General features: G+C 42.8%; 1 protein-coding gene across 3 annotated transcripts; it reads left to right on the top strand.

Annotated features, from left to right (window-relative positions):
* The first annotated feature begins 11379 nt into the window (after positions 1-11379).
* On the top strand, positions 11380-16938 carry MARVELD1 (MARVEL domain containing 1). Of its 3 annotated transcripts, none has more exons than XM_056801373.1 (3): positions 11380-12884; positions 14367-14484; positions 15389-16938. In XM_056801373.1, the coding sequence occupies exon 1, from the start codon at positions 11958-11960 to the stop codon at positions 12477-12479; it is 522 nt and encodes a 173-aa protein (XP_056657351.1). In that variant the 5' UTR covers positions 11380-11957; the 3' UTR covers positions 12480-12884; positions 14367-14484; positions 15389-16938. The 3 variants fall into 3 exon arrangements, with proteins under 3 accessions (XP_056657351.1, XP_056657355.1, XP_056657345.1); XM_056801377.1 differs by having other exon boundaries at positions 11380-13659; XM_056801367.1 differs by having other exon boundaries at positions 11380-14484.
* Positions 16939-21405: the final 4467 nt, after the last annotated feature.

Here is a 21405-nt window from a genome sequence, read left to right as displayed (position 1 = left end):
GTGACTCACACAGGCACATAGATAGGAAATATCTGAAGTCAAATTTGAACTCAGATCCTCTTGGCTCCAGGCCTGGGGCTCTATCCACTATGCAACCCAGCTGTTCCCCATCCAATATACTGGTGAGGTGCTTTGGGCAGCTATTATCAGCCCCATTCTACACATCAGAAAAATGTCATTCTCTAGAAGCCTCTGCCAAATATAACCAATGATGATGCTACCCCAACACTGACTCTGATGGGGGGTTAGATGGTCATGGCTTAAGAATAGAGGGCACACAGGAAGCTGGGAGCAAGAGGGAAAGGGGAAGAGAAGAAATAGTCATGGAACCAGACGTGGTCCTTGAGATAGCCTCTCTTCTTCACTGGTAATTTACTACAGAATCCCAAGAACTCACAATCTTTGTGAGAAATAATTGCATCTCAGGTATCACAGCACAACACCTTTTGTGTTTATTTCAGTGGACAAGTATCATTTATATACCTGTTATTTATCTCTTAGCCTGGCAATTTGGCAGCTTGAGTTATTTACCATGAAGGTTGGAAGGAGATTTACTAGGAAATGAGTGGCGAGAATGTTTTTCTGTTTGTTGTAATATTCTTGTGCCTCATCTTGCATTTTTATTTTAGGCAAATGTCCTTTTGTATCATGTATATAACTGGTGGAAATACAGAGGAAAAATGGAGGTTCATGGATCCAAACAAGTTTTTTTGTTTGTTTGTTTTTTAAACCTTTACCTTCCGTCTTAGAATCAATACTGTGTATTGATTCCAAGGCAGAAAATCCATAAGGGCTAGGCAATGGGAGTTAAGTGATTTGTCCAGGGCCAGCTAAGAAATATCTGAGGTCCAATTTGAATCCAGGATCTCCCATCTCTAGGTTTGGCTCTCAATCCTAGCTGTTCCCCATCCAAACAAGTTTTGAGATAACCGGAAGGTAGGATTTAGGACTAAGGCATAAGCATGAGTGATTTGACCAACATCACACAGGTATCAGAGAATCTGGGTCTTCTGACTCTGAACCCATTGCCCTTTTTGATTCTGCCCCAGAGGTGCCTCTGATCAGAGTGAGGAGACCCTAAATGGGTGCCTTGTCAACTGGGCACTTGGTATAATTCAGGGCAGATGTTACCATTGGCTTCTCTTGTCCCGAATTCCCTGGTATTCTTGGTTCATGATTTCCAACAGAGGACTAGAACTTGTTCCAAATGAATGGTTTTAGAGAACCTTCACAATTGCCTTTAAGTGTTGATAGGAAAGCAGGATATAACATATACTTGATCTCTTGAAGTTACACTTGAAACTCCTAGGCAACTGGGTGTTGACTTCTGAGTCAACTGTGTTCTTCCTGTTCAATGAATCATAAGCATTTATTAAGCATCCACCTACATATGACAGTGTTATGCTCAGCAAGTCAGACAAAGTCCTTGGCTGCAGTACTTACAATGAATATGATGCAGATTGGTTAGACCAAGTCTCTTTTAGAAAGAGGAGGCTAGATGTACATACACCTAGAGATAGCCAGAGAGGAAGAGCCAAAATTATGACCCCTGACTCCAAAGGAATATTATTAGTTCCTGTGTTAACTTCATCTTATTTAAGAGGTTCTAGGGCAGCATTGGTGAATGTTTTTGAGACTGAATGACATTACCCCAGACAGGAGAGGGAGGAAGTGCTCCCATTGGGTGGCTGGACAGAGGGCAGGGCATACAAAAAATGTCCTTGGCACTGTGGAGAGGGGAATCAGAGCAGCCCTCCCCATAAGGTCCCGGCACCTGTACCACAGCTTTGCCAACATGGTTCTAGGACTTCAGGCATCTGGAATATATTCAGTGGTGGATAGAAAAGTGGATGGAGGGAAGGTCTAGGTGTTTCAGGGGATACAGTCTAGGACTTAAGTCAGGAATACCTATGTTCAAGTTCCAGCCTCAGATGCTTATTAGCTATATGACCTTTGGCAAATCACTTAGACTCTGCCCCAGCTTTCTCATCTATAAAATGGGTTAATAATAGCAATTGTGCCCCAAAATTTCTGTCAAGCTCAAATGAGATATTATTTATAAAGTTTAGCATAGTGTCTGACACATAATATGCACTATATAAATGCTAGCTATTATTTTTAGTATCGCTCCTTCACACGCATAGCTACCCTCATATTCCCCAAGTAAACACACTGACTTCTTATAGAAAAGGGTTGGGGTGGGGGGAGAAGCCATTCATTTTCCATGTCTTAGACTCCCAGATTAAACATGAAATTGGGGGACATTCCTGTTTCCCAAGCTCACCCAAGGCTGCCAGATCTCAGTTAATACTGGGTGATGCTGAGCTCAACTCTTATCATCAATGACTGCTCTATTTGGCCCTGACTGTTCCCACATCCCCCTCATGCTCATGCTTTCATTGCCTCTTCCTCAGCCTCCAGGATTGTTTCCTCCCTGGAATAAGGAAGGAAGATAAAGAGAGAGAGGTGACAATGCTTCAATATCAGGATATAATCTAAAAGAAAGTGAATGTAGAATGATTTGAACGAGGAGGGGAAGGGCTGATTAAATAGTCTAAAAAGAAAGGAAATGTGAAAGAAGATAGAGATAATAATAGCAATAGCTCATGTTTATATGGTATATTAGCCCTTTACAGTCACAAACCACTTATTTCATTCATTCCTTAGTTATTAGGTACCTATTATTGTGCAGTGCACTGCTCTTAATGCTGGAAGAAATTCAGAGTTTAGATAAAATATGAACATTAGACAAAACATTGAATCCTCTGTTTAGGAAAATCAAGATCTTAAAGGGCAATAAAAGGTAAACACAGATAGCTAATAGACAATATTTTATGTTAAGTGCATTTGGAGAAGTACAGAACAAAAATACCTATGTGAGGTTTAAGAGGGAATATTATCACTGACTGAATCAAGGATACTTTGAGGTAGAATTTTGGGCTTAAAATCATGGGTAGAGAAAGGCAGTGGATAGATTTTGGGGCTTGGAGTTAGGAAGACATGAGCTCAAATTCTGCCTTAGACACATACTAAATTGGGTAACTCTTGGCAAATCCATTAGCCTCAGTTTCCTCGTCTGTAAAATTTATGTGTTAGCCCCTTCTCGATCTACATCTGTGGTCCTTTGCTAAAACAGAAGGAAGACATTCCACAGATAGAAAACAATGTGGGCTAAGAGTTGATGCTAACAAAGTCTAGGGCATGTTTGGGAGGCAGCATAATACAACTGGGTTAGCACTTAGGAGTGTATTTGTTGGGGTGAAGAGAAGGGTGAGGCAAGACTGGAAAGGCAGGGTGGCATCCAATTGTGGAGCATGTCAAACACCAGCCAAAAATACTTGAACTTTACTCTGTTTACGATTCGGAGGCTGAGGCCTCTTTTTTTAAAGCAGAGAAATTTAACTAGCAGATCTGTGCCTAAGAAAGATTAGTCTGGCCAAATGAAGACTGGAGAAAAGGGGGGGGCCTATTTGAAGGCTATTGAAATAGATTAGGAGGGGGCAGCTAGATGGTTCAGTGGATTAAGAGCCAGGCCTAAAGACAGAAGGGCCTGAACTAAAATCTGACCTTGATACTTCCAAGCTGTGTGACCCTGGGCAAGTCACTTAACTCCCGTTTACTACCCCTTACCTCTCTTTTCCCTTGGAACCAATACACAGTACTGATTCTAAGATGGAAGGTAAGAATTAAAAAAAAAAAGAAATAGATTGGGAACATGGAAATGAAAGTCAGAAAAAGGTCAAATCCATAATATAGGTCTTAGTGTTCCTCCCCCCTTCCCCAAGTTGCTATTTCAGGCACCCTCAGCAATAATTATGGTCTTGAACTTGTGATCTACAATACATCAATAGGCTTGACCCAAGATTTGAAGCCTGGTACTACCCAACACCACTCACTCTTATCTTTGCAGGCTCTAGTCCAGGTTCCCCCACTCCCCCCTTTTCCATCAAGCAACTTCTTCTACCAATGAGAAGTATGTCCTGATCTATTTTTAACATGGTATTTTTACCTTGATATATAAATTGTGATATTCTTTGGGGTTATATTGGAAGGTCTTTCACAGTGCTGGGGGTCTTTTGGTCTTGACCAGAAGTCTGGCTTTATTGTGGGACTGGCCCTCTTACAATAAACCTTTTTCTCTATGGCTTGGAGACCTTGATCATCATTTTCTTACCTGTGGTTGGAATTTATGCAACACTACCCCATCAGAAGTTTCTCCTCAATGTATCAGAATATGAGTTTCAGGACTATTTAGGGTAAATGATTTCTAGATTTCTAACTAGAATAGAGTGAACAAGTCTTATATCAAGGATGACAAATTTATAGGGCACTGATAGCACTTGAAATTCTTTATCAGTAAGACAAGTACAAATTTTAGTTTCTAGTTAGCAAAAAGAATTAGTTAAAATAGAAAGCTAGGGGCAGCTAGATAACACAGGGGATAGAGCCAGGAGACTGGAGGTCCTGGGCTTAGATCTGGACTCAGATACTTCCTAGCTGTGTGACCCTGGGAAAGTCACTTAACTCCAATTGCCTAGCCCTTACCACCCTTCTGTCTTAGAATCTATACTGAGTATGGATTCTAAGACAGAAAGTAAGGGTTAAAAAATAGTAAGCTACCAGAAGTTGGACCAGTGTAAGATCCTTCCTAGATTTCTTCCCCTCCCTACTTAGCACAGTGACCCCTGACCCCCTAGGAATGATTCCAGTAGCATAGAATCCCTGTATTTGACAACTTTCTTCTTTAAGTCACTTTGTTCTGTACCCCCTCCCCCATTTTTAGTATCTAAGAAAACTTCCTACCAATGATAAGAACTATGGAAAAGTATAATGGATTGCCCAAGAGGTGATGTATTCCCTCTCCACCATGGAGACCTTCAAGTCAGGCTTTGCCTTGGGGGTAGAAATTTATTTCTGACAGACTTCGCTTTGCTACAAAAATAATGAATTACAATAAGAAGCCACCAGATGGCACACTTCCCTTCTTTCCTTCTGAGGCTGCACCCCAGATGAGCTCCTCTCCCCAAGTTGGCCTGTAGTTAGTAGTCTGGGATCTTTACTTACAGGGACTCTAAATCACTTTCTGGCTCACCTCTACTGACTTAGTAAAAATTTTAAAACAAACATAAAAGGATTTGAAGGCGTGTTTAGTGGAATCAAGAATCATCTTGGTTTCACCCAAAGTATGCTTTGTGTGAAATCAAGACGATTCTTCCTTCTCAGATGAGCTCCACTTTCCAAAGGATAATAAGTACATCTGTGGTTGAGGACTGCCTTCCTTCCTTCCCTCCTTTCTTTCCTTCCCTCCTTCCCTCCTTTCTTTCTGTGTTTCTTTCTGTGTTTCTTTCTGTGTTTCTTTCTTTCTTTCTTTCTTTCTTTCTTTCTTTCTTTCTTTCTTTCTTTCTTTCTTTCTTTCTTTCTTTCTTTCTTTCTTTCTTTCTTTCTTTCTTTCTTTCTGTGTTTGTTTGTTTGTTTGTTTGTTTGTTTGTTTGTTTGTTTGTTTCTTTCTTTTTCTTTCTTTTTTTCTTTCTTTCTTTCTGTTTCTTTCTTTCTGTGTTTCTTTCTGTGTTTCTGTGTTTCTGTGTTTCTGTGTTTCTTTCTTTCTTTCTTTCTTTCTTTCTTTTTCTCTCTTTCTTTCTTTCTTTCTTTCTGTTTCTTTCTTTCTGTGTTTCTTTCTGTGTTTCTGTGTTTCTTTCTGTGTTTCTGTGTTTCTGTGTTTCTTTCTTTCTTTCTTCCTTTCTTTCTTCCTTTCTTCCTTCCTTTCTTCCTTCCTTCCTTCCCTTCTTTCTTTCTTTCTTTCTTTCTTTCTTTCTTTCTTTCTTTCTTTCTTTCTTTCTTTCTTTCTTTCTTTCTTTCTTTCTGTGTTTCTTTCTGTGTTTCTGTGTTTCTGTGTTTCTGTGTTTCTGTGTTTCTGTGTTTCTGTGTTTCTGTGTTTCTTTCTTTCTTTCTTTCTTTCTTTCTTTCTTTCTTTCTTTCTTTCTTTCTTTCTTTCTTTCTTTCTTTCTTTCTTTCTTTCTTTCTTTCTTTCTTTCTTTCTTTCTTTCTTTCTTTCTTTCTGTCTTTCTTTCTTTCTTTTCTCTCTCTCCTTCTCTCTCTCTCTCTTTCTTTCCTCTTATATTCTATCCTAGTAACAACTCTAGGACAGAAGAATAAGAATTAGACAAACAAGGTTAAGTGACTTGCCCAGGGTCATACAGCTAGGTTGATATCAGATTTGAACCCAGGTCCTTCTGATCCCAGGCCTGACCATGTGACCCTGGGCAAGGCATTTAACTCTGTTTGCTTCAGTTTCCTCATCTGTAAAAATGAGGTGCAGAAGAAAATGGCCAACCACTCCAGTATCTTTGCTAAGAAAACCCCAAATGGGGTCACAGAGAGTTGGACACAACTTAAAAACACTGACAACCATAACAACTTCCAGGTTAAGGGATGGGGGCTCTGTGTGTGTGTTGGAGAAGGGATTACAGATGGGGATGGGGTTTCTAGAACAGTGGGCAAATGGAGAGTGATTCAGGATCCTGGAAGCACCTAAACCCCAAGCTAGAGTTCCATTGGGTATTTCTACTTCTCCATACCTATTAGAACATGAGACACCAGGGTGTCTGGTGGAAAGAAAATGACAAGCTTTGTTTCTGCCTCATGATTTTAGTTATTTTGCATAGAAAGATAAATGAGACTGGATTTAGGAATAAAGTTTAGACTTAGGTAATATTGTGTTAGTCATACAATTTATGTAGTGAAAGGAGAAAGAAGGTAAGACAGGAAAGGATTAGACTTTGGACGTCAATGTCTAAGGGAGTGTGAAGATGTTTGGGTTTGGGTGTATAGATTTCAAAGGCACAGCAGAGGGCTTTCCTAGAATTCCAACAGGGAATTTTTAAAAAATCCTTCTGTCTTAGAATCAATATTGTCTATTGTTGCCAAGGCAGAAGAATGGCAAGGGTTAGGCAATGGGGGTTAAGTGACTTTCCCAGGGTCACACAGCTAGGAAGTGGCTGAGGTCAGATTTGAACCTAGGACCTCCCATCTCTAGGCTTGGCTCTCAAATCTACTGAGCAGGGAACTTCTTTAAGGACTTTCTTTAGGCTAGTCATGATGGCAGGGAGGGGTAAGATGGATTCTAAGTAGTGGTTATGATGTTTTTGTTTTTGAAATTTAATTCTCAATGCTTGCTAAACAAATTTTAGGGATATATTATTGTTCAGTATCTGATTTTCAATAATACATTTAGTTAAAAAAAGACAGATATGACCCTTCAGATGAAACTATGACTATATTATTTGCCTACTGACACTTGCTAAGAGAGTTTTGCTAAAACCCCTTTGGAATGACTCCAAAGTTCTACCAAACTAAAAATAGCATCCCTGAGAAAACATACTAGTGAATTCTTCCTTATAAGATCAACTTGATTTCTTTCCAAATTATACACTCTGGGTAGTGAAATAACAGGGACATTAGCTTGAACTCAAAGGGTTGATTATTAAATTTTTGATATGAAAATTTCTGACTTCGAAATTGGCAAATACTTTATGTCAGGGCCTGATTTATTGTTTTGTTGATGGTTTAGAGTAGACTTTCAGAAAGTAATTGAGGGGACAGTTAGGTGGCCCAGTGGATAAAGAATTAGGCCTGGAGACATGAAGTCCTGGGTTCAAATGTGACCACAGTCCCTTCCTGACTGTGCATCCCTGAGCATGTCACTTGACACCCATTGTCTAGCCCTTACAGCTCTTCTGCTTTGGAACCAATATTTAGTATTGATTCTAAGACAGAAGGTAAGGGTTTAAAAAATAAAAAAGGTAATGGAAATGAATTTTTTCTACTGTAACATGTTTCCTTTCACATGATGAACATGGAAATATGTCTTATATATTATACATGTATAACATATATCATATTACATGCCTTCTAGGAAAAGGTGGAAGGGATGGGGGTAGGAAGAGGGAGAGAACATGGATTACAAAATGTCAGGAAGAAATTACTAAAAAGTGTATCAACATGTAAAAAAACTAAATCAAATTAAAAAGAAAATATTGGGGAAAATGATAATAATAAAGATTAAACTTAAAAGTATGTTCTTAGGATGGAGGTGGGCAATGGGCAGTGATAGAAGTGGGCCCCTCATGTTCTGAAATCTTGTATTTCTCCATAATTTTAGCATTAGTCAAGCATATACTGTAAAATCTGTATTATTAATCATTTGATCATTTTATATTATTAATCGTTCATAATGGTTCTGTACTATGCTGTTCTGTATTAGTAATTGCTTCTTTATTCTGTGTTTACCTTAGTTCTGAACTGTTAGGCATTATTAATCACTTATAGTGGTCCTTTAATGTACTATATCCTCTCTCTGTACCCCTCTTTGATGAGGGCATTCCAGAAGGGCAGTGAGACCTCTCCTACACTGACAAATAATGGCTGGTGAGATGATGGAGGGAACTATACACTAAGGGCTCTAGAAGTCTAGGGGAATTCCCCCAAAACCTTATTCTCTTTTTGGTGTCCTCAGCTTCATGCATGAAGTATCTAACCCCAAACTACACTTCTTCTTGGATTTGGATCCACTGTCTCAATCACATATTCCTGAGTTTTTGGTCTGTAATGCCCCAGAACACTCTCCCTCAGCCCCAGGCCATTTTACTAGCCTAGGCTATCTTAAAAACCTCTTCTTCAATAAAATTCTTTCATACTTCTGAATTGAACAGAGTTTTGGGCCTCCCATTCTAGGGAGTGAGACCTTGCTACAAATTTGGGTGGTTTTTCCCCTCCCATAATACTAACAGATAGGGAGTAGCTGGGTAGCACAGTGGATTGAGAACCAGTCCTAGAGATGAGAAATTCTAGGTTCAAATCTGACTTCAGACATTTCCTAGCTGTGTGACCCTGGGTAAGTCACTTAACACCCATTGCCTAGCCCTTACCACTCTTTTGCCTTGGAACCAACCAATATATAGTATTGGTTCCAAGGCAGAAGGTAAAGGTGTAAAAAAAAATACACACTCTCTTCTCCTTTCCTCAATTTCTCCTAACCATCTTGTTTCTCTTGCTTTGTTCAAGTCTTCATCCAAAGAAGCAGTTTGAATGGAGAACCCCTTCTCCATGAATTAACTCTAGACAAGGACAATCTTTTCTTAATTCAGAGACTACTTTCAGTCCATTCTTTATCATCAAAGAGCTATACTTCTTTTTAAAAAAGTTTGTTTAATTAATTTAGAATATTTTTCCATGGTTACATGGCTCATGTTCTTTCCTTCCCCTCCTCCCACCCCCCTCCCGTAGCCAACTCAAAATTCCACTGGATTTTACATGTGTCATTGATCAAGACCCATTTCCATATTATTCATATTTGCACTAGGATGATTGTTTAGAGTCTATATCCCCAAATATATCCCCATCAAATCATGTAATCAAGCTATTGTTTTTCTGTGTTTCTACTCCCACAGTTCTTTCTCTGAATGTCGATAGTGTTCTTTCTCATAAGTCCCTCAGAATTGTTGTGGATCAGAAACACAGAAGAAAAATAACTGCTTGATTACATGGGCTGATGGGGCTATGACTGGGAAAGTAGACTCTAAACGATCACCCTAGTATCAATCACCAAGATACCACAATTTGTTCAGTCATTCCCCAACTGAAGTGCATTCCCTCATTTTCCAATTTTTTGCCACCACAAAGAGCATGTCTATAAAAATTTTTGTACAAGTCTTTTTCCGTATTATCAAAGAGTTATACTTCTCATCCCGGTCACCAGCTGGGCCTGATGCTAAGCATAGACATTTCTAAAGATTCAGAACATCATTCCAGTGATGGCTGAGTGAGGAGTCAATAAGTTTCAACTCCTGAGGAAATTAGGTTTTCTTCTTTCTCCTTTCCTTTTCTTTCTTTGCTTGCTCCCTCCCACTTCCATCCCTTCTTCCCTCCCTCCTTTTCCTTCCTTCCTTCACTTCTTTTTCTTTCTTTCTTTCTTTCTTTCTTTCTTTCTTTCTTTCTTTCTTTCTTTCTTTCTTTCTTTCTTTCCTTCCTTTCTTTCTTTCCTTCCTTCCTTTCTTCCTCCCTCCCTCCCTCCCTTCCTTCCTTCCTTCCTTCCTTCCTTCCTTCCTTCCTTCCTTCCTTCCTTCCTTCCTTCCTTCCTTCCTTCCTTCCTTCCTTCCTTCCTTCCTTCTTCCTTCCTTCCTTCCTTCCTTCCTTCACTTTTACCTTCTGTTTTAGTGTCAATTCTAAGACAGAAGAGTGGCATGGGCTAGCAAAACTCATCCTCTTCAGATTTATAGCCTATATTGTTGCTGACAATTGGAATTGAGTGCCTTTGAAAAAGTGTGTGTGTGTGTATGTGTTTTAAGTCCAATGCCTTAATCTATTGGACTTCACAGTTCCTGTTCCAGTACCTCATCATGGCACAGAGGTAACCCTGACTTCCTGAAAGTTATGGCAAGTCTCACCAAGTTGCAAAAGTTTCCTATACAGGTCTAGTGATGGGATACACTATCTAAGGTCCAGCCTAGCCAAATGTGGAGAGATCCACCAGGAACCTGGCCACTAGGTGGCAAATTCTTTTAGTTATGATGACCCATGCAGTTCAAAAATGTATAACATCTTCTGACTATATCTGTTTTCCTAGAAGACATCTCCCTTTCTGACCATTTGAGTATTTCAGATTAATGAATGAAAAAAGCTTTGATTAAATATTTACCTTTTGTTTTGTGTTAGCATTGGAGTTTCAAATACAAGAAGACTGTTAATTTTAATATAAGAAGACAATACACATAGAAGAATGGTGACTGGGAAAGGAGTTTTGATGCCCAGAGCAAGATGTAGATTCAGAGATCTGCCTTGATTTTTTGTCGGATCTTAATTGTCTACACAAGAAACTAAAGGCTAAAATATTAATAATGCAGATTATATTTAAAAGCATGTTGTGAGGTGACTCAGTGGATTGAAAGCCAGGCCTAGAAACAGAAGGTCCTGGGTTCAAATATGACCTCATACACTTCCTAACTGGGCAAGTCATTTAACCCCCATTGCCCAGTCCTTATCGGTCCTCTGCTTGGACCCAATACACAGTAGTGATTCTAAGACAGAAGGTAAGGGTTTAAGTTAAAAAAAAAAAGTTGTCATCACAGGTTTGTTTGTTTTTTTGCTTGTTTGTTTTTTTCCCTTCCAGAAATGGGGTGGTTAAACATTTACCAGCACAGCTGTTCTCATTCAGAAGGAGTGATCCCACGATTAGTAGCTATGCAAGTGTGGCACAAGTCCAAAGAGAGCTCCACCAGGCTCTACAACGGGCACTGGGCCGGGAAAGGAGGGATATTGCTTAGTTTGGCTGGGCTAAAGTAGATGGGGGGAAATGGCCATTTGGGTGTGGACAACAACCCAGAAATGATTTGTTCTATACCTTTCAGAAACAGGCAGAGACTGTACATGTTGAAGCTGAAAATAACGAGAGCAGCAGTACAGGAAAAAGGAAGGCAGGGGAGTAGGCCTTCTCAGACCCACATGTGTCCGGAGGTACCCAAACAGATCACAGCCAGAGGAGAGAAAGAAGGAGGGATGGAAGGGTGTTTGTGGCTCCGCCCTGCCCAGTCCGAGACGTTAGAGATTGGGAAGGTGGGGGGGAGAGGGTGGTGAGAAAGATGGCAGGAAGAGGGGAAGGAGTGTACAAAGTTCGGGGGAGGAGACAGAAAGGGAAGAGAAAAGAGCGGGTAGGAGGGGTGGAGAGAGTTTGAGTAACAGAGGAGAGTTGGGAGGGAGGAGGCTGGGCACGAGAAGACGTTAGTGTGGAAAGAAGGAATGAAGGTCTGAGGAGAAAGGAGGAACCGACTACGGGAAGATTGGTGCTGGAAGCTAGCTGGGTGGGTGGCAGAGGAGACGGAAATCCCAGAGATCCCAGTCAAGGGCTGGGCACTCCGCTCGACGCACACTTCAGGTCCCTCCGGCCACCGTTGCGCCCCGGGGCCATGCGCCCCCCGCCCCCGCGCCAGCCCCCGCCGCCCGCGGCCGGGGCGCGGAGCTCGGTGAGCCTGCAGCGGTCCTTCCTGCGTAGCCCACTGGGAGTCTTGCGGCTGCTGCAGCTGCTGGCCGGAGCCGCCTTCTGGATCACCATCGCCTCCAGCAAGTACCAGGGCCCCGTGCATTTCGCGCTCTTCGTCTCTGTGTTCTTTTGGCTGCTGACCGCCGGCCTCTACTTCACCACTCTGCTGGGCAAACACGAGCTGGTGCCGCTGCTGGGACCCCGCTGGCTGCTCACCAACATGGTCCACGACCTGCTGGCGGCCGGCCTGTACGTGGCGGCCTCGGGCATCATGATCGACCAGACGCAGCAGCACAACTATTGCAACCTGAAGGACTACCAGTTGCCCTGCGCCTACCACTCCTTCCTCGCCGCCTCCGTCTGCGGCTGCTTCTGCCTCTCGCTCTACCTGCTCTCGGCGCTCTACTGTTCCTGCCGCCGCTGCCGGGGCCACCAGGACTCGGTGTGAGGCTGACCCGGGCCGCCGGGGCGGGAGGGGGAAGAGGAACCGAGCAACCTCCCATCCTAACCTCCTCCCTCGCTAGCTCTCTTCCTATTCCCCTCTGCACAGCCCCACTCTCTAGCTACTCACCCTCCCAGTTCTCCAGCTCCCTCCCGAGGGCTCTCTCGACTCCCCGGCCTCCCTACTCTTGCCCGCCCACCCCGGATCTTCCCCCGCCCCAGCCTCCCAAAAGCCCACGCGATCCAGCCGGGGCGAGGTTCTGGGAGAAAGACAAATTGTTGCACACGCATTCAACAATGGACCAGCGAGCAGTTGTCCCCGACTATTTCCAAGACAGAGACGGGAATTGAAAGCTGGCCGCAACCCACTGACAGATTGCAGGACTGGCCGGCCGCAAGCCGTGTAAGGCAGGTAGAGACCGACAGACTGGCCGACCCCCAGAGGCCTGGCTTGCCCATGAAAGCCCTTTCGCCACTCCCCTCCCCTCCCTATGTCTAAACGTGGACAGAGACGCCCGCGTGGATCCGGGAAAAATTCTATCGAAGCTTGTTCTGGAGCTGTTTCTCAACCCCTCCTTTCCTTCTCAGGGAGGAGCACAGCCCTTTCCTTTGGCCCCTCTTCCAGCTGCTAGTCCCTCTGGGCCAGGCCGCAGGCTGACAGCCAGCCAGCCAGCCAGTCAGCCAGTTACTTGGCTTGCAAGCGGAATAAATGAGGAGTCCGGACGGCTCTGGGCTGGGGCTCCCAGAGCAAGTCTAGCCCGAGGCAGGGCCACGCCTTTTTACTTCCTAGAGCTGTGGTCCCCTCCCGACTGCCTGGTATCCTGTTAGCTGGGTGCTTTTGTGTTCCCGTGGCCAGGCTGGATGCTCCAGAACGTACACCAAAAGAGCGCTAGCTAGAGGGCCTCTTACCTCGGCCAGCAATTTCTTGCTCACCCAAGCAAGCACCCTCTCCTCACCCACCCACAGAAACCTACTTACCTAGCAGACACCTAGTTGCCTTTTGGGCCTTAGGGACCACAGACTTATAAAATGCCAGAGCAGCCAAAAACCTTATCCATCATCTTCGGGTCCAATCCTATCATTTTAGATATGGGGAAGCAGGTTCCCCTGGAGATGAAGTGCCTTGTCTAAAGTTACAGAGCTAGTTGGAGGCCAGACAAAAAGCATTCTGGCCTCCCAGCTTTCAGGTTAGTTATTGCTCTTTCTGGTAGACAAAGCTGCCTCTCAATCTAGGGCTAGCTAGTGTCAGACTAGGAAGCAAATGTTTGCCATCATTTTTATTAATCCCGACAAATGAGACCCAGTGTAGCTGCTTCAGTCTACCCAGAGCTTTTGGGGTATAAGTTTTTTTTTTTTCTAACTCTTCTATCTTAGACCAAATACTGTGTTATGGTTCCAAGGCAGGAGAGAGGTAAGGGCTAGGCAATGGGGGTTAAGTGACTTGCCCAGGATCACACAGCTGGGAAGTGTCTGAGGTCAAATTTGAACCCAGGACCTCCTTTTTCTGGACTTGATTTTCGATCCACTGAGCCACCTAGCTGCTCCCTGGGGTGTAAGTTCTAAGGCTTAAGTTTTGAGGTATACACAAGCAGACCAGGGTACAGATTGGGAATTGGAGAATGAATTTGAGTAGACTGAGAGAAATGACGAATTCCTCCTACTTTACCCAGGAAGATTATTTTTTGATTTGTGTGGGGATAATCGGGGGAGGTTGATAAGGGATGTTATGGAAAGTTCTATGAAATTATAAATTCTTTAAGCTCAGTTAGTGAGAACTTGTTAAATATCTTAGTATTCTCTGGGAACTGGTTACTTGCTCCAACTCTATATTTCTTTGGAAAATAAGCAGAGGCCCATCTAGATTACATTTCACAGTGAAAAGATCTGACTCCAGTTTAGGGACCCTGCACTTGGCACTCATATATGGAGCAGCTAAGGAGAGAAGTCTTCTGGAGGTTGGAAAATCAGAGGTTATGCCAACTACAGTTTGGGAGTGATCTTTGGCTGTGAAGGTAAGTTAAGCAAATATTTTCCTGTTCTATCCACACCCACCCTATCCCCTGCAATGGACATAGGGGTGGTTAGCCACTAAACTTCTAGAATAAAAACAAAAAAACTCATTTATTTTTATATGCATCCATTTTGTCAGTTTAGGGTTTATGCAGCTGTTGTAAAAACACAGTTTTGAAAAAAAATATTCAGCCTTTTGCTTAGAAACAACTACATGGTAAATAATACTAGAATTTTTTTGCACAATATTTCAATTCTAACCTAAAGCTTAGAAATAAATGCTTTCAATGATGTGGGGTATTGTATTCATGTAATAAGACCCCCTACTTCCTGCCCTGTAAAATAAAGAGCCTCTATTTATTGACCAGACTCTCTTTTGCCTGTAGAGAAAATCCCCATGTGATGGAACTTTAGGTTTTTGCTTCATTAGTCTTTTAGAGGCTTGGGCAGAAGCATGCTACAAATAGCAAGGAGGCACAAATGATGGTTAACTCACCGTGTTTGTTTTGCATATAATCTCAAAGACTCTGAAATCTATCTTCCTGGCCTTCCTGACTCCTTTCTCCCATGACCCCCAAGTCTTTGGCATGTGCTGAGGTGTTATCACTGATATAGAAATCAACTGGTACAGAAAGGGTCTGGTATAGGCCTTGCAGATGCACTCCTACCATGCCACTTGAGAAAGCTGAAACTTGTTCCAGGGATTCTAAGGGATTCTCTGAGGCTGTTGGTGCCAGTTAGCCTGGAGAAGTGCTGCCCTGTCCCAGGGTGGGAGGCTGGGCCCTCTGCTCAGGCCTGCTAATGGGAGTAGCCCTGCAGGATGGAGGGCTGCTAGGATGCTGGGGAATAGCTGAGAATAATTATTTAGCAGAGAGCAGGAAAGAATAGCTATTTCTTATGTTGCAGCTTGGCACAGAACTGAAGGAAGACTCCAAGAAGCTGCCCACATCAACCAGCTCTTCATCTTTCCTGGGGTGGTCAGTTGGGGGTGATGGAGAAGATAGCTCTGGACAGAAGAAGCAAGAAGCTGTCAGAGTCTACCTGGACAATATGGAATAGCACCATATGGACATCTCTGCCAGGGACTGACTTCTAGAACCTGCAATCTGTGACCCTCGGGTGGTGGTAGCTTGGTTTTGGATCCTCTTAAGTGTTTGTGTGTGTGTATGTATGTACACACAAATATCCAATTTCCCTATGCCAATGGGATGATTCAATGCAATGAACAGATCCTAGATCATCTATTCCCCTCCCCCCTCCTCTATTTTCTTGGGCCACTCTTTTTTCTCCTTCTCATTTCCCCACCTTCCAAGCTACATCCATCTCCCTGGTCAAACTTGTCCCTATTACAAGTGTCACTTGGGTTTCCCACCTCAATTTTGTTGGTAATGCCTTGCTTGTTCTGACAGCAATTAGATTACTTGCCATTTGGTACAACCCACACAACACAATAAGCACCTGGGTTCTTAACCTAAGAGGGAAATAGTTTACACTAAATATGGAAAAAGAGAGAGGAAAGGCATTAAACACACACACACACACACACACACACACACACACACACACACACACACACACACACACACACACAAAGCCAAAGATAGGTTTTGGAACAAGCCTTAAAGCCTCTTCAACTTGGGGCTGCCAGCTTCAGCTTTTATTTGCAATTTAACCCATTATCTCACTAATACAGGTGATAAGCATCACAGTGGTTCACATCAAAGTTACAAGTTCTGTTTTAACAAAGATGTCAAGATTTTTGATGCAAGGCTCTCACTCCTAAATTTTATGATCATAGAAATTCATCAGTTCTGATCTCCTTACCATCTGATCTTATTTGTGGCCTTTCAGTGCCATCCTCAGCCTCTTGCCTTTGCCTGACAGGTGCCATGTTCTCCTGAACATTCCAGAGGTTAATGGAAGGCCATTTAGTTTTCCAGATGTAACTTTGGTGTTTAGCCCTCCAAATCCTTGGCAACCTACCTCTCTTGCCTTCCAAAATGGGGAAAGATTTTAGAATTGATATGAAAAGTTCTTTTCCTTCCCTACTTCCTTACACTTTCTCCTGAAACTCCAGTCTCATTCAGTGTTATTAGGGATCGAGTTCCAGAGACATTTCAATCCTGGAGTCTCCTCTTAGGCTAGACTCAGCCCTCTTTTATTACCAGGACCCAGGTCTTCTTGGCCTGAACTATACCAAAGACAAGCTCACTAGCCATTTCCCCTAGAACCTTAAGACTGGCTCTTAACTCATATTTTCCAGGGCTGTTTGCTGAACATGACCTACTAAGTCTCTAGCTTTACTGACTTAGGAAGGCAGCTAAGCAGCAGCCCCCACTGGGACAAACTCGTATGTTTGGGGAGGCCTTCCTCCTTGGGGTTGGTCATTCCAGTTGTCACACTGTGTGGGGTTTTTAATAATCTGCTTTTCTAAATAAAGTTGTGTTCATATTTCATATGACTTTTGGAGGTAAGTGAATTCTCATCTGGGGCCTCTTTATGGTAGATCACTGTCCTTTTACTTAGTCACTTTTTCTCTTGGTCTTCCCCTCTTCCTTGGGATGGGTGAAAAGAAGAAATAGAATTATCAGGGAAATTTAAGCCTTGAGGTTGTGGAGGAAGGCATGTGCTTATTTGCCATGCATGACTGTGTGTTTGTATATATTAGCAATTGCTACAGTTTGAGAGTGGTAAGAGGAAGGCATGGGACTTGGGAGATCTTCTGCTTTTGCACTTTGCCCACAAACATCTCCCTCCTTCCAGGGGCAGTGTCAGCTCTGGAGATTCCTTTGGCATTGGGCAGCAGCCTGATTCCTAGGGGATGGGATGGGGAGGAGAAGGACTCTTGCTTTAGTTCAAAACATCACTGGGCAGTCTCACTCTGAGACTGAGGTTACCTGAGGTCAGAAAACCAGAGGGAAGAAAATAGTGTGTGTGTTTGATAGAGCCAGCAAAGAACTGTGGGATAATTTGAAGGATCCCGCTCCTACACAGGGCTTTCAATTGGCTCTCTGTTTGTAAGCCAGCAGGGCCATTAACCCTGAGAGCCTAAGGCAGTGATAGTGAACCTTTTAAAGACAGAGTGCCAGGCCCTGTCCCCATCCCACCCCTCTGAGTACTGTGCCAGCTCCATACCAGTTGGAGTGCCTTGCCCTCCCTACTGCCCTCCTTACCCCAGATAGGGGAGGAAGGAAGCACTCTAATTGGGCTGCTGGGCAGAGGGGCAGGTGATGAGGGGCACTCAAGATGGGAAGGAGACTGGCCCCAGTGCTTTGCTCCCTTTTAGCTAAGTGCCATGTTGTGAGCTATACTCTCCTCAAACCTAGTTCCTCTCCAACCCCATCATGGGAATCACCTTTACCACAGACTCAACAGGCTGCCATTTGTGCTGTGCCTTCATGCAGCAAAATGCTCCCATTGGGGTGTTGGACAGCCTCATGGAAAGGGGAAGGGGCATAGCTCCTTTCCAGTTTCTCTGGCTTTCTAGCAAGGAACTCTGACAGGGGACTGTAGGGGTGCCCAAAGAGAGGGCTCTTTGTGTCCTTTATGGCATGTGTGCCATAGGTTTGCCATCAAGGGCCTAGGGGAAGGGAAGATTAGGGTGAATAGCCTCCTAACTGTTGTCCTTTGCTATCCTCATTCCCTCCTTTGCTTTAGTCTATGAACTATTATAAGAGCAATCTTCACAAAGCAGCATTATTTGGATTATTATTACCTCTGATAAATCCTCCCCAAAAAATCTTTAATGACTTTTCTATACTATCAATTTGGGGGGTGCATATTTAAAAAAGCTCAAAAGAAAAATAGATAAGATTCCACGAACTGAAATGTATAGTTCTAAAATGATTGAATTAGTCATTCACAAAGCTGCCAGAATGTCATTCTTGGGGCCACTAGCTAGGTGTCACAGTGGATAGAGCACTTGGATAGATAGAGTGGATAGAGTGGACTTGGGGTCAGTAAGATCTGAGTTCAAATCTAGCCTCATAGCTATCTAACTGAAAAGTCACTTGATCTCTCTCTCAACTCAGTTCTCATCTATAAAATATGTTAGTAATAGCATTTGCATCTCAGAATTGCAAGGATCCAATGAGATAATATATGTAAAGTGCCTTGTAAACTTTAAACTTCTTAATAAATGTGAGCAATGATTATTATTTCTCCCATAAACCTGGGGCTTACTCTTCCACATATATTCACAACATCCATGGGAAAAGTGGGCTCAAACTTATAGTGAAATAGTAGTAAGGCATAGGTATAGGATGGATGATACACATGTGGCAAAGGCACCTTCTATAACTTCTGGCACCAAATGACTGGAAGTCCTTTCTCTCTCTAGATTCCTCACAGACCCACTTCCCTATTCCTAGGGTTGAGGTGAAGATAATATAATAGTCACTGTTAATTTAAATAAGTGCAACATCTCTGGTGGGCCCATAAGACTTCCCTTCACAGCCTACATCTTGATTATTAGTTATTGATTTGTTTATGTCATTTAGTAAATGCCTTTGCTAAGAGCTAATTATATCCACTAGGATGTCTCAACAGAAGTACTCCCCCCAAACTAAGAAAGACAGTTGCCCTCTGGGGACCGAAACTTCAGTGCATGTATCCTTTGGTAAAATATTCCTCTAATAGAATGTTAAGCTTTTTGAGGGTAGTTTATTAAGGAAAGCAAGATGTGGGGAAGCAGGCCATACCTTTGTGTGTGTGTGTGTGAAAGAGAGAGAGAGAGAGAGAGAGAGAGAGAGAGAGAGAGAGAGAGAGAGAGAGAGAGAGAGAGAGAGAGAGAGAGAGAGAGATGGTAGTGAATGAGGAGAGAGGTTTCTTCCAGCTAGCTGCTCTTTTCATTTTGCCCCGATAGATGATAGCCCAGAGAGTTTTAATAACCCACAGTTCCAGTTGCAACCATTGCCTAAAGTAGAATATATGATCTAGTTTTTCCAAAGGCCCTGAGGACAGGAAGAACTGGGACTGAATTGGAAGGAAATACCCACCTTACATACACACATATCATTGGTTCCCTGCAAGACACTGTGACCTCATCCAAAAATGTAAACAACATTGCTTTTCTCTCAGCCCACTTCCCCCAGGGGTTGTTTGAGGTGATGGCAATTTAACAGTCAACTTAGATGAATTTGTTTTTTTAAGTCAGAAAGGGCCTTAGAGATCATAGGAGCCAACCTTTTTTTTTTCTTTTTTTTTAAAACAGATTTTATAGCTGAGGAAATAAGGAATCAGGGCAATGAAGTGACTTGCTCAAAGGCATACTTAAGAGATCTGGGACTTGATGGAGTAGTCAGGCAGGGATGATGCTCTTTCCAGCACTTACATTCAATGTCATGGGATATGGGATCAGAAGGAAGGGATAGAATGAGGAGAACAGCAAGGTCTTGTTTTTGATTTTTGCCTTCAAGTGGAGGCAGCAACTGACATGCTCTATAGGTGGGGCCAATAGGAAGACACTAGACTAGTGCCCAATCCATCTTATTATCTAATTGGTAATTTAGGTATCCCTTCCAACAGAGGAGGAAGGTTTGTCTCAGACTCTTAGAGAGACAAAACTTTTCTCAGAGATGCTCACCATGGGTAAGGAATGATCCAGATCCTCACCTGGCTCTCTTAATCTGTTCTACTCCCTAGGTAGCCCCCCCTTCACATTCACAGATTTGTTTATTAAAACTCTGTACAGAAGCAGCTAGGTAGCACAGTGGATAGACTATCAGGTCTAGAGTCAAGAGGACCTAGCTGCAGATCTGACCTCAGACACTTTTTAGCTGTGTGATCCTGGGCAAGTCACTTAACCCTGTTTGTCTTTCTGTCTTAGAGTTTTCATTAATATAGATAGTAAGATTGTGTGTGTGTGTGTGTGTGTGTGTGTGTGTGTGTGTGTGTGTGTGTGTGTGAAAGAACAATAACAAGACCCTTCACGGAGTTCAGAGAGGGACAGGGCCATTTTACACAACTGAGTTTATTCTGAGTTAAGGGCATCAGTGAATGACTTGGAAGGCTGGGCTGTCTACCATCTGAAGAAGGTGAAGTGGGGAAAGGCAGCAGGAGGCTGAAGCCTTTCTTGCCTCCCCACCACACATCCATACCCACATGCACAAAACACAGAACAGAGTTCTGGTGTGTGGTCTGGACTTTCCAGCCCCTCTTTTCCACACCTAGTTCTTCTCAACTTCTCTGACCATCTAGGTAGATATAATGTAGACTATATTTTCCTAAGGTTCCTTTCAGCTCTAGCTTTATGATCCTTTAAAAGTATCAAGGTGACATTGTAAAGTCCTGTTTTGGATTTCCCAATTAAAGAAGTCATCTGCTAATGAGTGGAAGGTAGAATCATCAATAAAGTAAAACCAGAGCAAGGAGGACCTCTTCAGATCCAAGTGATATCAAAGGGACACTTATTAAACTAAAGAAAATATCTGGGGTGAGGAGGATGGAGATGGAAAAGAAAAGGGAGGAAGTATCAAGTCATCATAATAGGAATAAAGACAATCTTCTCCAGGCCAGTGATAAGATCAACTGCCATTAACAAATATCAAGGGCAAAAGGAGCATATAATTCCTTGTTTCCTAGTCAAAATAGTTGCTGTTAAACTAGGATGCTCAGAAGATTGAACTGGATGAAAATCAGAATACCAACATCAAGGAAAAGAGGGATTAGCAAAAATCTGATGAGGATGCCAGTTCCCAGATAGGAAAGCTTAACTTAAACTCAACCAGGAATTAGAATTGGGTTTATGGCTGGAAACTATGCTACAACACATCAAAGTCTGTAGCCCCAAGAATGGGAGACTCAAAATTCCATTCAATCCAGAAGTATGAAAGAATTGTGTTTAAAGAAGATTTATTTAAGATTATTTGTCATTATATGAAAGGCTAGACTGGTGAAATGGCCTAGGGCCTAATAGAATAATA

Source organism: Monodelphis domestica, chromosome 1, assembly GCF_027887165.1.
Source record: "Monodelphis domestica isolate mMonDom1 chromosome 1, mMonDom1.pri, whole genome shotgun sequence".
Lineage (NCBI taxonomy): Eukaryota > Metazoa > Chordata > Mammalia > Didelphimorphia > Didelphidae > Monodelphis > Monodelphis domestica.
The sequence above is the reverse complement of the archived record's forward strand: the minus strand, read 5'-3'. Positions and strand labels throughout refer to the sequence as shown.

What these genes read in the sequence shown, in the direction of transcription:
- MARVELD1 (XM_056801373.1), top strand. Translation starts at nt 11,958, where the DNA reads ATGCGCCCCCCGCCCCCGCGCCAGCCCCCGCCGCCCGCGGCCGGGGCG.